The 13,806-nt window shown below is 36.5% G+C and overlaps 2 protein-coding genes across 3 annotated transcripts; both read left to right on the top strand.

Moving 5' to 3' along the window:
- Positions 1 to 426: 426 nt before the first annotated feature.
- LOC118267824 (uncharacterized) lies at positions 427 to 7,470 on the top strand. Of its 2 annotated transcripts, XM_035582049.2 has the most exons (7): positions 427 to 635; positions 2,196 to 2,376; positions 3,272 to 3,416; positions 3,673 to 3,784; positions 4,531 to 4,742; positions 7,026 to 7,118; positions 7,260 to 7,470. In XM_035582049.2, exons 1-5 carry the CDS (start codon positions 527 to 529, stop codon positions 4,710 to 4,712), a joined length of 729 nt encoding a protein of 242 aa, XP_035437942.1. In that variant the 5' UTR covers positions 427 to 526; the 3' UTR covers positions 4,713 to 4,742; positions 7,026 to 7,118; positions 7,260 to 7,470. The 2 variants fall into 2 exon arrangements, 1 of the variants encoding a protein (XP_035437942.1); XR_004782982.2 differs by lacking the exons at positions 427 to 635; positions 2,196 to 2,376; positions 3,272 to 3,416; positions 3,673 to 3,784; positions 4,531 to 4,742 and adding an exon at positions 6,473 to 6,628.
- Positions 7,471 to 9,914: 2,444 nt separating this feature from the next.
- On the top strand, positions 9,915 to 11,164 carry LOC118267825 (uncharacterized). The gene is made up of 3 exons (XM_035582050.2): positions 9,915 to 10,082; positions 10,379 to 10,471; positions 10,961 to 11,164. Exons 1-3 carry the CDS (start codon positions 9,984 to 9,986, stop codon positions 11,042 to 11,044), a joined length of 276 nt encoding a protein of 91 aa, XP_035437943.2. The 5' UTR covers positions 9,915 to 9,983; the 3' UTR covers positions 11,045 to 11,164.
- Positions 11,165 to 13,806: the final 2,642 nt, after the last annotated feature.

The following is a 13,806-nucleotide window of genomic DNA, read 5'->3' as shown; positions in this document are numbered from 1 at the left end:
AATTTTTGACATTTTGCTCAGTTGCTACTCCAACAGCATTCATTCTTCGACAGCTTTGAGTACCTACATGGATCACCATTTCTGAAACTGGTGGAAATCGAACGTGAGTGAGACCCCGATTTGCAATCGTGCCGTGAGAGTTTTTTTCGACTTTCTTGGTGAGCACGATCAATGAAGTAGTAGATCTGTAGTTAACTATTATTACAGCAACACACCTGTGACAACTCTGGTGTTGCGGGTGTCCACGGGCGGCGCTAATCGCTTACCATAAGTGACTCGTCTGCTCGTATTCCACGTACCTATTCCATAAAAAAAAAAAACTATAAGGAATTTATAAATTATTCGAAAACCAAAAAGGATCAAACACGAAATTCGGCCTCTAGAACTGGCTGGTTCAGCCATATTTACTAAACAATGTCAAAATAATATTTTCACATGCCAAATGTCAATAAGCAACGCATCAAATACCAAGTGATTTTCGGAGAAGTTTATTTAAATTATCAGTGGTAAATTTACTTATGTAATCATGCCGACGGCTTCAAGGAAAATAGACCCGAAGGACAAACAGAGGGGCTCCAGACAGAACCTTAATTCCTCGTCAGACCAGAATGTCAAGGTCGTGAGAATGGATATAGGTATCTACCTATTTTTTATACTACCTATATATACTACCACTATACCCTACTACTACTATACCCTAATATAAATAGGAACCTACCCACTACAGTTTAGCACAGAATGACCGCCCACAAAGTGGATCTACAGACGACATTGTGACGTTGGATGTATGTGCTTTATAGAGTAGTAGTAGTGAACCTCTTTTCATTGGTGCTGAAAGTATCAGTGAAAAGTCTTACTATCCTACATTTGGATTTGCGAATCGAAAAACCGAATCTTTTCCCGTCTGCAACGTTAGCCTTTACAATTAACCGTTAGGATTGTTATAGTCTAGCAACAAAAACATCCGTTAGTAGTAGGTACCTATATTCCTATACAATGTGATAGGGGCGAGACTTCTAACCCGTTAAGGCTGAGTTCTACACCTAATTTTATCGACAAAAGTCGGGGGTCGAAGTGGTCGAATCCCCTCCCCTAAAAGTTATGGCTATTTTAATATTTTTTTTACTTTTTTTATATCAAAGGTTATACTTATGCATCATAGAAACAAAAAAAAAACAACAAACGGTACCTAATAACCTTGGCTAACTAATTTATTACTTTTTTCATATGTTTGATAATGTTTTGGTGAGAAAAAAATCATTTGTGAATTATTTTTACCGAAAAAATCACTATTTTTTAATATTTTCAATTAGAGGTTCAACCTCCCATATTATTATTTTTGTCGATAAAATTAGATGTAGTACTCAGCCTTAACGGGTTAGAAGTCTCGCCCCTATCACATTGTATACCTACCTACCAACTTTCCTATATACATAACTATTATTTAGGTAAGTCTAATAAGCTATAAGATGGGCTAAAAGATAGTGTAGAATAGCAGTCACGAACCTAAAAGGTAGGTGGGCACCATTCACCATTATTGATATTGTTCGAATATTACATAATAGGTACTTTCAAAGGAAGGAAATAAGTGGTACCTATAGCAATAAAAACACATTCCTTTCATTAATAATGATCGCGAGTGTGTCTACCGTCCGTTCTCCTATTCTTTGTTTCTTATTTTGGTAGGTATCGAAAGTAGGCACTGTAACTGTACGCACCTAATGTAGTTACATAAGCAGAGTAAGATAGGAGAATTAAATAACAAAATATTGAAGAAGAGAATAAAATAATAAAATATTTAAGAACAGAAATAAGTGTGGGAGAGCCATGCTTCGGCAGGAGTGATGCCACGGCCTCACAGAAAACAGACGTGAAACAACGCTTGCGTTGCATTTTCTTGCGTGAGTGAGGTTACCGGAGGCTCAATTCCCCCCTTCCCAATCCCCAATTCCCCCAACAACCCTTAAATTCCTAACCACCAAAAGACCGGCAACGCACTTGTAACGCCTCTGGTGTTTTAAATGTCCATGGGCGGCGGCGATTGCTTACCATCAGGTGATACGTCTGCTCGATTACCGGTGTGTAACCATATAAAAACAAAAAAAGAAACAGGAGAAGAATCTCTGATTTTTATTATCAAACTACAATACAGTGGGTACACAATAAAAACTCATAGAACAATTAAATTTTTACAGAAGAAAGTAGGAGTAAAATGACACCTCGAATCCGTCGGAATATGGAAAGAGTGGAGATGTTAGCTCGGCCGAACTCCCGTCGACTCCGCTCCTTGTGGGACGAGAAATGTGCCATACTACCCCGTGACCGAAGAGACAAGATCAAGAGCGCTTTGGAGGAGGACTACTTCTTGAGTCCTGAGTATGAAATACTTTGTTTTTTGACGATATCGACGCTATTTTTGAGGGTCATAAATAACATCACCACTTATTTTCGAGACCTCATTAATGATGTGTCTTTCATTGTCCAGGATTTGACTTATGTGAGTTTCACCTATGATTTGATAAGAGTATGTATGATATAACTCTCCCACTCTAAGGAACTGAAAATAATCTTAAGGCTCAGAACCGTAGGTACCTAGATAACCTACGATATAACTACGGTACCTACCAATCAACGACAATTGCGAACTAAAAAGTAGGTATTAACCTATAATAGTGATCAAATGGGGTCATTTAGGTAATAGATACATTGTTGACTCACAAACTCACAATCAATACTATAACAATGTGATTTGCATAAGTTTTTGGACAACTATCCGAAATTAGGAAATGGTTGTATTCAAATTGTGTGAATGTTCATTCACGCATGGCAGCGTGACAGTTTCGCTTAGATTTTTTATTACGAAACTACTGAGTGTGTATCTAGTAGTAGTGAGTCATTCATAGGTTTTCAATTTAATTTTATATATGTAGATACAGATTTATTTCGAAACCAGAGTTTGAGGTAACAAGTTTATAACTTTTGAAAACAGTTTAGAACTTAGGTACGAAAGTTTACATATAGGTACCTCTTTTATTTCTGGCCGAATACTGTGATGCGTTGTCAAAGAACGGCAGAAATATTCTCAAAATTTTCAGTGACCAAACTTTAATCCACAAGCAGCGGTTTGAGGATCACCAAATTCCTTATTGTAAGTAGGAGATTTGTTCATAAGTGGACGTATTCTGTCCGATGACGATCTCAGAAGTTTCAACTAAGCTAGTATTATGTGGCATTAGGTATATTCAATTCATTTTCTGTTTACCTAATACAGACAAACTGAGCAATATTTCCAAGCGTTTTACGAGTCATCGAAACGATGGTCTGGACCGGGTGGTATGGTCAGCCGCAAGGAACACGCTGACAGAAGCAAGGAGCTGCGTCAGAGGCAGAAGTGGCTCGTCAACTTTAGTGCCCAGGTTCTCGAAATACTTACAGCATTGTTTAAAATGTTTGAATTTATTACATTACTGAGACCCGTACTAAACGGGCCCTCGCAAAACTCCTCAAGTCCTCATGTCCTTAAGTGTAAAATCTGCTATAAGTGTTTTCTAAAAATGTAATAAATCTGGCAGGAACTAAAATTGGACTTTAATGCGGTTATGAGGTTCCGGACAAAATGGATTTTGTTGTGGGTTTAATGAAGGAGTTAATTCATAGTTGTGATATGTTTAGGTGGCGTACCGTTTATGTGATTACATAGCTAAAGGCCAAAAAGAAATGTTGGTGTCCAACCGTCTCAGAAGCATCGCCGATGTGGTTCTGGAGAGAGTCGCTGAAATTCTCGGTTAGTACCTATATCATTGGTTCAAGTTCAAATATGTATCTACTAATATGTGGCGAGGGGCGGGGTTATTGGCAATTTTTGGAAGTTGTTAAGCCTAATAATACTTAACTAGTGGTCGCCTAGTGGTTGAAATTCAACCATATACGATTTAATTTACAATACCACTTAACATACGTTCAAGGTAAATTTTTATTTAACTCAAACTCAAACAAACTCTTTTATAAAACTCTATTCATATGAGACGTCAATATCATCGCAATGTCTATCGATTTTGACGTTTTGTCAAATACGATCAGATACTATGCATGTGTGTGTAATGTTTTATTTATTAATTTAATGTACTTTATAAGCATTATTTTTGAAAAATATTAGCGTCCTGCACTTCTCCTACACATAAACTATAAGTGTACCAAATTTTATGCTCCTACGTCCGCGCAATTTTCATAAAAAGCGGTCCAAAGTTTTTGCATCACGTATGTTTGCATATAGATAATATAATAGATACCTAACATAATGGCTTTGCCCAACCCAAATATCGAGTTACCGATGGGATCCAGTAGGGCTGATACCCAATCCGGTGTTGCGGACTACGTAACGAACACGTAACAGGTTACCGGGGCTCTGGCTCAAAACAGGAGAAGGAACGGGGTGGTTTAAGTCACCTAGGCCGTATATCAAAAAACTTCAAGCTTTAAAAATTCTGACCATAATCTTTCAATACTTATTTTTGGCTATGCTTCTTCCAGGTGAACCCAAACCAACGCGCACGAACCCTGGACGTCTCCCTCGGTTCATGGTAGCTATATCCGACCGCATCGCAGTGTGGATCGAAAACGCTGTCTACCGCGCTGACGCCGCTGAAACCGAATCAAGCAAGGGACCCGATGAACATATGCGACTTGATGCAGAAAAACCACTCATTTGCTGATCAAAATAAAATTCAAATTTCTGTGAGCGGGTAAGTTTATTCAATGGTAGAGATTACCTATTTTACCTCTCATAGAAAATATTAAATGTGTTTACTAAGTTACATTTTATAGGTACCTAGGTGTGTACAAGATAACTACTATTGATCTGTGAATGGCAACTAGATTCCGCAGAATATTAATTTAATAACTGATGCAAAAATAATGCTGGTACTTAGACTGTAATAAATCGATAATTGGTCTAAATTCATATAGACATAAAACTTGTTAACAAATGCGAGAGATCTCTAGGTCCATTTAACAATAATTTGAATAAATTATGGAAATACAACGTTCAATAGCGGTAATATTATGATGATAATGAAATGGAATTTTATGACAAGTAAGACAACAATGGTGCATAAATTGTTTTAAAATAAACTCATGCAATAACTTAACATTTCAATGGCGGCCTCCACCTATCAATAGAATTTATGTTCTTGAGTGATCAACAACTTTAAACTAGCAGATGGATCACCTGATGGTAAGCAATTGCCGCCGCCCATGGTTACCTGGAACACCAGAGGCGTTACAAATGCGTTCTCGGTCTTTTGGGTTAGGAATTTAAGGGTAGAATTTAAGCTACATAGATGTGGTAAGTATCTATGCTACGAAGACTATTGTCGGAATACTCAAACGCTACTCAATATTAAGACGCTCTCAAAACTAGTTTTGTCCATATCAATTCTTTATAAAATGACAGAGATAGCACGATATTTAAGTACAACTTGAAATTGAGTAACATTTCAGTATTCGGGCGTATGTGACATAGTTTCACAGCATAGCTATTAGGTCTTCGTAGCATAGCTACTTAGCACATCTCTGGTGGAAAAGTACACTAACTATCATATTATACTTTTTTTTTCTTTTTTTTTTTCCTATATTTTGGTACATGATTTATGATTTATAAACTATTGTTGCACAGGCATTTCATATCAATAAGCCAGTTTTAATTGAAACGCGTCCATACTTCCATAACAGGCGTATAATGTGAACATTGAATGATTAAATTATTAGCTACGCCTACATTTCGATCCAGTTATGTATAATTATATACATAACTTTATATACCAGTGTTTACTGACATAACTGCCTTCTAAATAGACAGTTATTTAATTTGCATACTTGGAAACAAAGAGGGTAATGTGTTTAGGTGTAGGTAAGGTGCTTATATGAATTTATGGTATGTGTTTTATGATCATGTTGAGTACCTGTTTGGATCATAAGAGTAATTTTAAACATACATAGTGTGTTTTATGAATTGATTATATGAATCTAATTCTGACGGAGTAATCGCATCTCCGATTCAAGCTGGAAGAACTAAGTGCCTGCAATCTGCAGTGGGCTTAATGTTTGATAGTAAAATTATTCATTTACTTTTAGGGCCTTTTTCACAATGTCAAAATAGCCGCTATGTATCTGATAATTTTGAATTAAGAACGTAATTTGTATGCACTATCTGTTACATAAGTTTATCTGCCACATATGTATATGAAGGTGGTGAAACAGGCGCTTAGACTTAAGAGAAATTAAAAAAGGTCACAAAAAATGTTAGAAATACTAATATCTTCTTCATAATTTAACATTATTAAGCATCAACCCAAAGGCACGGCGTCCCAGCTTTGACTCAACGGTGGCCACTGATTTTCTGCCTACCAACGTAAACTATCGATTAAACTGGTAGAGCTAGTTATCGATAATAATAATTATTTGATAAATATGCAGTAGTTACTTTTATCTAAGTGTTTACAAAGCTTGGTGACAAAGCTTACCTGGCTAGTGACCTTCAAAGGTTCTATATAATGCGTCTGCTTTCCGTAGGACGATATAGTTTGCACTCAGCAGCAGTCCTAACTAAACCTTCAATATGAAATACTTCGTAAGTTACACCATTCTATTAAAAGTTTTCTGATTGATTTGTGGAGGTTGATATTAAATCTTCAGATGATCAGACTGGACCAATGGTCCCGAAGGATCATTCAGTTCTGTTCTCCTCACATGGGCACTGATTAAAAAGAAAACCTTCTCAGTTGCCTCTTCCACTCGTATAGTTACATACGGGAAAGTTAATTCATCTGCAAGAAGACCAAACTTTTCCTGCTTTAACTTCTCTTCTTGTTTTTGTCCCAATTTGATTGTAATTTACACATATTATGCCATCTGTTCCTCATTCTCTCTTATCAGTAGTCATCACATCACCTTTTCTTCCATATCATTCGTCGTATAAACCTTCCATCTTTTCTTGATTCTTCTTTTACTAATTAATATTTTTTCAGCTGGTTTTCCTGGTCGTCTGCGTGGCCCTGGCCGCCGCTTCACCTCAATTCTTCGCCTGGCCAGGATATGCTGGCTATGCTCCCGCTAGCAGGGTACGTATCAATATCTGCAAATGAAAGAAACTGTTCTTTGAAAAAAAAAATATTCAGTCGTTTCCTGAACAATCCACCAATATTACTTCCTTAGCCTTTTACCCTTATAATAGCTGTAATTCTTTTGTTTTTTGTTTACAGACTGTGGTTGCTGGTCCAACCGTGGTGAACGAAGCTCCTGCCCGCTACTTCGCTGGTTATCCATTCTTCTAAGCCGGCTCTCTCCCCCTCAACCCTCAACCCTAGCAACTTGCACTTTGTCACACTTTGGCCCAAACTACATATTCGTCTTTTGTATATAAACATCTGTAACATGTATATCTACACAAATTAAAAGTATCGTTTATAGAAATTGTGTTGTTTTAATACGATTGATCTAATGATTTTTGTTATAAGTAATTTAAAATACTCCTATAAATACTGCTATATTATCATCATCATCATATATACAGTCTCAGGTCTTACAAAAAATAAAAAAATACATCAATACTGCGCAGTAAAATCTAGGTTGAATACCCAGATTTTTGATGATTGCGACCACTGGACCAAAGATGCAGTCAAATTACAAAAGATTATCAATAAAACGAATGCCTATATAGTTAGGTAACAGATCTAGCTCAGTTGTAACACAGCGTAACAAATTGACAAGCAAGGTGTGAAATGAGTTCGTTCCTCTAGACCTGAAGTTTCAGAAATTATCTATGAGAATAATATAGAATTAATAATAATATAGGTATACGCAATTCATACGCTTACTACAATATAATCTGACGCCTTTGTCTCATACTTTGATAGATGTAGATATGTATTTATGATCGAAGATCCCATAGCACCTGAAACTTTAGATTTCCATCTGTTACAATTCTTGCAAATTTCTTTAGGTTTAGTAGGTATTTTTTTGGGGATAAGCCGGTAAAAAAGCAGACAGGTCACTTGATGGTAAGCAATTGGTGCCGCTCATGGACACCCGAACTTTACAAGAGCGTTGCCGGCCTTTCGTAGACGGCACGTTCATGCTGAAGCATGGCACTGCTACACTTTCTTTTTTAGCTTACAGTGGTGAATAAGATTCTATTAATGTAAAGTATATCTATGCTATTTAATACCTATCATGCGTTTTATTTGAAGTTGATGACATGACTGATTATATTATATAGTCCTATTTAGTAAAGATATTTACAAATAAAGCTGAGTACATGAGACCCTTGTCCTTTTCTCATACATCCCGCGCAGTTCTAGACTCCCTGCAGACAATACCCTCAGTATGATTTTGCTTTACGTGCTCGAATAAACCAACGAATCAGAGCACAGAACGCGCTCTTGTTTCATTTACTTTAAACGTAAAGCAAACTAGTACTAAGGGTATCGATAGAAGTTCTTACAAAGCCCGTAAATAGATTATTTTCTGGTGATTGAACGCAAGATACTTAGCTAGCTCAGAAGTAACGCTGGTGAACACTCGATCTATTCTACTGTCATAGTTAAGTTTTGTAGCAACTACTTAGTTGTCATGTAAGTAATATGTAAGCTAACGAGTTACAAATTAAATATGCATGATTGATAACTAGGACCGATCGTAGACAGGTCGGCATGCAAATGATAGCCGTAACTTCCCAGAAACAGCGAATTATGTGTATAAATCAACACGAATGCTAGTAAGTATGCTAATCTGTTGAATGACTAAATTATTAGGAAAGTCTACATTGTTGTCTAGTTAGGTTATGCAGAAGGCAATGTTGTTCGTTGCGTACATAATACGCGTAAGGTAGCTTTAGGATTAAATTGGGAAACAGTGCATCGCGTTCCGCGCGCGCCTCAAAGATCCAGATCACTACAGATGGGGCCCAGTAGGGTTGATGCCCGTTTCGGAGCTGCGGACTACGTAACAGGGGTTCTGGCTCAAAGCAGGAGAAGGGACGATGTGGTTTTTAGTCAGTACGAGTCTGACACTCCCTCTGGTCTCACCAAATGCGGGACTACCCCTCCTTCCTGGAAATGACAATACGATTAATCACTCAAGTCTATCAAGAAAAGAACATATTCTTTTTTAATATTTCACAATGTACTTGAAGCTCATCAGATGTGCGACGTCAATTGCTTACCATCCGATGATCCGTTTGCTCATTGGCGTTGCCCTATGCCATAGTGAGGTTATAATTCATGCTTATGGTTATGCATGTTTGTTACTATATAGTTATGTTAGTCATAACTTGGAGTGTTTATACAAATTCGATTTTAGATGCACTGGGCACTATATCAATCCCCGATAGTGCAGAAGAAAAACTGAACCTGTGGTCAGGCAGAGGATCATAAACATAATACCGAATGTGAACATCTTTTATTCGTCAGTTACTTAGGTATATTACAAATCTAGATACATTGTTAACTCTACCTTAGTATGTATACAATAGTTGGAATAAATATTTTGCTGACAGTATTTACAACATATCTACCGGAATAAGAAATCGTAAATTAAAAATACATTCGTAAACCCACAATTCACAATTACAGAGACAAAGAAAAGCGCTAAAAGTTTCCTGAAACTGATAAGCATTCATTAAACTTTTACGATAAGAACAACCAAAAGAAATATTTTTATAGATCAAGAAACGTATTTCTACCTCTATAAAAATAAATTCTTTACCACCTATTTAATCATCCATACATAGAGAACAGCTTGATGACAAAGTAGTCCTAATAAATTATTATGCAGACCATAACTAGAGCAGCAATAATTAACTTTGTATATTTTTTCCTGACAACTGGTATTGTCATTAGATATTCAGATAGGCCGTCTGACCTTAGGAGGGTCTAGGCTCGTGTTAGGCTGCCTACATTGCTGGACGACCTTCAAGGGCCCTATATATGCGTCTGCCTTCCGTAAGCCAGTATAGTTTGCACTCAGAAGGCTTAGCAGCAGTTCTAGTGAGATCTACCAACACTGCCATTAAAATGAAATACCTCGTAAGTTTACTATCATAATGATCATATATTTATTCAAAATTCTCTAAAATTACATTTTTTAAAACTACATTATAAAATAAAATAGGAGCCGACCAGTAGCGGGACCATGGTTCAAGCTACCGGTGGTTAGAGCTCCAGAGACAGAAACCTTCACAATACGTGCATATTAATGATATAATGATGATTATTAGAAAATGTAAAAGCTATTGCATTTAAAGGCAAAGATATTTTATTATAAATATTTTCTTTTGGCTTAAAAAAGCAGCAAATATAAATCTTCTTCCAAACGTTCACAGCTGGTCTTCCTCGTCGTCTGCGTGGCGTTGGCTGCCGCTGCACCTCAATTCTTCGCCTGGCCAGGATATGCTGGCTTTGCTCCCGCTAGCAGGGTACGTATCAATATTTGCAAATTAAAGAAATTGTTCTCCGAAAAATAATATTCTGTTGTTTCCTAAGCAATTCACCTATAATGACTCCTGATGTTATAACCTTAATTTCTTAATACTCCGTAGTAACACCTTAGTAGGTTTAGTAGGTAGGTAGAGGGAACAATGCTAAACGAACATATTTTGTTTCCTACTCATATTTATTCCTTAATCAGCCATTATTCAATATCGCAATAAATAGACGACGGCCCCTATATTTTTGGTAATGCGTCTTTCGGCATAGTTTTATAAGAAGTCATGTCTGCTTAACCCGATTCAATTAGAAAATATAGTCGAAAAAAGAATTAAGACGCAATATAATGGAACACAGGTACCGTAGCCTGAAGGTCTGCTAACCACTACAGACAGAAAAATTTGCTAAGACAACCTTTTCTCTTGATACGGAACATGATACTACCGAATAGGGTTGAACAACATTCATATTTTTTCCAGACCTTGGTGGCTGGCCCTACTGTCGTGAACGGCGCTGGTGCTCGCTTCGTCGCCCCTGGTTACGTCGGCCCAGCATTCTTCTAGGAGGTTCCACTTTCAACTGCTGATGCTCTTCGCACTTTGTCCATTGGCTTTAATTCTTAATACTCATCTTGTAAATAATCATTTGTAATGAATACACTGCAAGTTATATGTTTATAATTATTTTGTTGTTTTTGTTGCTATGCCTTTACTTTGCGAATATTTAAAATGTCAATTATTATGTTTTTGGCTTACTCACGTAATTGTTTGACGAGGAACTCGACTAATTTCAAGCCATGCTAGAGGCTTATATTCATGAGCAGCATTCCGCGACACACGACGCGGCGATAACATAATAATTCATTTAGTATGTCTCACGAAAGTTATAATAAAATTTAAAATGTCATTATCATCATCAGCCTATAAGTGGCCACTGTTAACCAAAGCCTCTTCTCACATGAAGAAGGTTTGAGCATTAATCACCACGCTTGCTCAATGCGGGTTGGCGATTTCAAACTTAGAATTAGAAATTTTAAGCCGAGGTTTCCTGACGATGTTTTTCTCTATCGTTTGTCAGTGGCGTCTAAATAATCTAAGAAAGTAATTAGGAAAAAGTCACATTGGTACTTGCCGTAGGTAGGTTTCGTATTCGCACTCCCATGACATTGGGGACACGGGTGACATTTGGATTTTTTCAAATGTGGAATCTCGATCTTTGTTTGGGTTCTGTCGAACAAATGTTTTAGAATTTCGTGGCTTTGAAATTTCAATCAAATCAACTAAGGCGATAAAGTTACGCAAAAACAAAACAATAACAATGTTTTTTTTTAAATTACTTTCAATGTTGAAGATTGTTATCATAAAGTAATTGTAACAAATAGAGATACTTATCAATGTTGATGATTTAATGAAAAATGTTATAATATAATTAAATATACTCTGCTTCGTTGGTCGAGCGGTCGAAAGTGTGATTACTGGACGGATTCACCGGACAAGAGGTCTCGGGTTCGATTCCCAGGTCGGGCAAAGTAGTACTGGGCTTTACTTGTGCCTAGTATATGGTAATAGGTTCGCCCCCTATTACATGGGACTTTAAAGTTATAACACAAATAGTGAAAAGTGGATGTACATTGTACAGTGGCATTACGTGCCGTAATGTGCATCTCTGCCTACCCCTTCGGGGATAAAAGGCGTGACGATACGATGTATCTCCTAGTGATACGACATACAATAGTATTTCCCTTTGAAACCAAACCATTTTTTTGAAAGAAAGCATTACAATCATTACATACAACCAGTTCTGCTTTAAAATTAATCTGTAAACCAGTTTCAACCTTTTATCGGCTCTCCATTCCACAGAGATGCCAAAGATGGTCATATTATCGTAACAGCTTGGACCAGTTATTGTATAATCGTAATGGTAGAATTTTATCTCAAGTGTCATATACAATTACACACTGACGATTTTTATCTTTACTTATTAATGTAATGTAATCGATAAGTATCAACAACAAAAAAATAAAAAATAAAAAAAAAAACGTGAAGACAGATGATAATCTTTTTTTTAAACTGACATGGTCACTAACACTAGTATTAGAACTCGAAACCTTTTTTTTCACAAGATTTTTTTATAGGTTCAGACAAAAGGTATTTGAATGTCATAAGAACTTGAAACGTGATATTTTTTTTTTTTTACATTTGATGGGTCGACGTTAGGCAGCTATCTCGCCTGATGGTAAGTGATGATGCGGCCTACAATGGAGCAACCTATTCACTCGGGCTTTGAAGATACCATATATTACCATGTTTATTTATTTCTATAACTTTCCGATTAAAAAAAAAAGAAAGATGTTTGGTTAGTAATATCTTGTAAGTAATAACTTAATGGCCTGATTATACTATAACCTAGAACAAAATTAACTAGAAGTGAAATCTACCGATTTCGATCTTTTGAGTGAAGCAGTTACAGTAGAGTCTAGGAGTAAGCTGTTAGCTAACTATGTAGATATTTATGTAAAAAAATGTTAAAAAATAATGACATTTTGATTATAATTTTACTTGCAAAACTTCAACGTGTCGCGTATATGTACATTTGAAATCGTAGGGGCAAAGTTTAATAAACTCATAATGGCAATCAATATAGACAAAACACGTGAAAGTTATATTTTATAGTAGAAATTGTCTCATCGTATGACGCTAGCGACGCATAAAATTAACATAGATTATGATATTAAAGAATTCAAGGAATTCTGTTATGTCATTCAGTTTTGTACTTACTGTTTGAAAACTTTATAATTGAAATAGTTACTTTAGAGCAGTGACACACACACAGAAGAGTGCCAGAGCTGTGGACAACGTAACAGGTTACGGGGCTCTAGCTCAAAGCAGGAGAAGAATCAGAGAGGTTTTTAGTTTGTAAGAATTTAACACTCCCCTTGATATAAGTTTTTAAACTGACATGGTCACTAACACTATTATTAGAACTTATGACGGGATATTTACCATGTTTATTCAATTTGGTTTGTTTGGAAATATCGGAAACTCACCAAATTGAATAAACATGGTAAATATCCCGTCATAACTCCCCTTGCCCAAGGCGGGAGAAGCAAATGTACGACTTCCATTTCTCAAAAAATTAATAAATAAGAGAGTGTGGAGTCATACGATCACACGACATGACACACTGGTCACATCGGACATATCGGTCACATAGATTAAGGGCGCGTGTCGTGTGTAGGACACAGAGCGGGGTAACTATTTAGTGCTATCATGTCACTCAGCTAAAATGAAAAATATAATTGATGATACGAATGTTTAATGCATGT

Source organism: Spodoptera frugiperda, chromosome 6 (genome assembly GCF_023101765.2).
Source record: "Spodoptera frugiperda isolate SF20-4 chromosome 6, AGI-APGP_CSIRO_Sfru_2.0, whole genome shotgun sequence".
NCBI lineage: Eukaryota > Metazoa > Arthropoda > Insecta > Lepidoptera > Noctuidae > Spodoptera > Spodoptera frugiperda.
The sequence above is the reverse complement of the archived record's forward strand: the minus strand, read 5'-3'. Positions and strand labels throughout refer to the sequence as shown.

Excerpts from the sequence above, each read along its gene's own strand:
- LOC118267824 (XM_035582049.2), top strand. The coding sequence starts at position 527 with ATGCCGACGGCTTCAAGGAAAATAGACCCGAAGGACAAACAGAGGGGC. Across the intron at positions 2,377-3,271 it reads GACTACTTCTTGAGTCCTGA|ACAAACTGAGCAATATTTCC; the intron begins GTATGAAATACT and ends TACCTAATACAG. Across the intron at positions 3,417-3,672 it reads TCGTCAACTTTAGTGCCCAG|GTGGCGTACCGTTTATGTGA; the intron begins GTTCTCGAAATA and ends TGATATGTTTAG.
- LOC118267825 (XM_035582050.2), top strand. The coding sequence starts at position 9,984 with ATGCGTCTGCCTTCCGTAAGCCAGTATAGTTTGCACTCAGAAGGCTTA. Across the intron at positions 10,083-10,378 it reads CCATTAAAATGAAATACCTC|CTGGTCTTCCTCGTCGTCTG; the intron begins GTAAGTTTACTA and ends AAACGTTCACAG. Across the intron at positions 10,472-10,960 it reads GCTTTGCTCCCGCTAGCAGG|ACCTTGGTGGCTGGCCCTAC; the intron begins GTACGTATCAAT and ends TATTTTTTCCAG.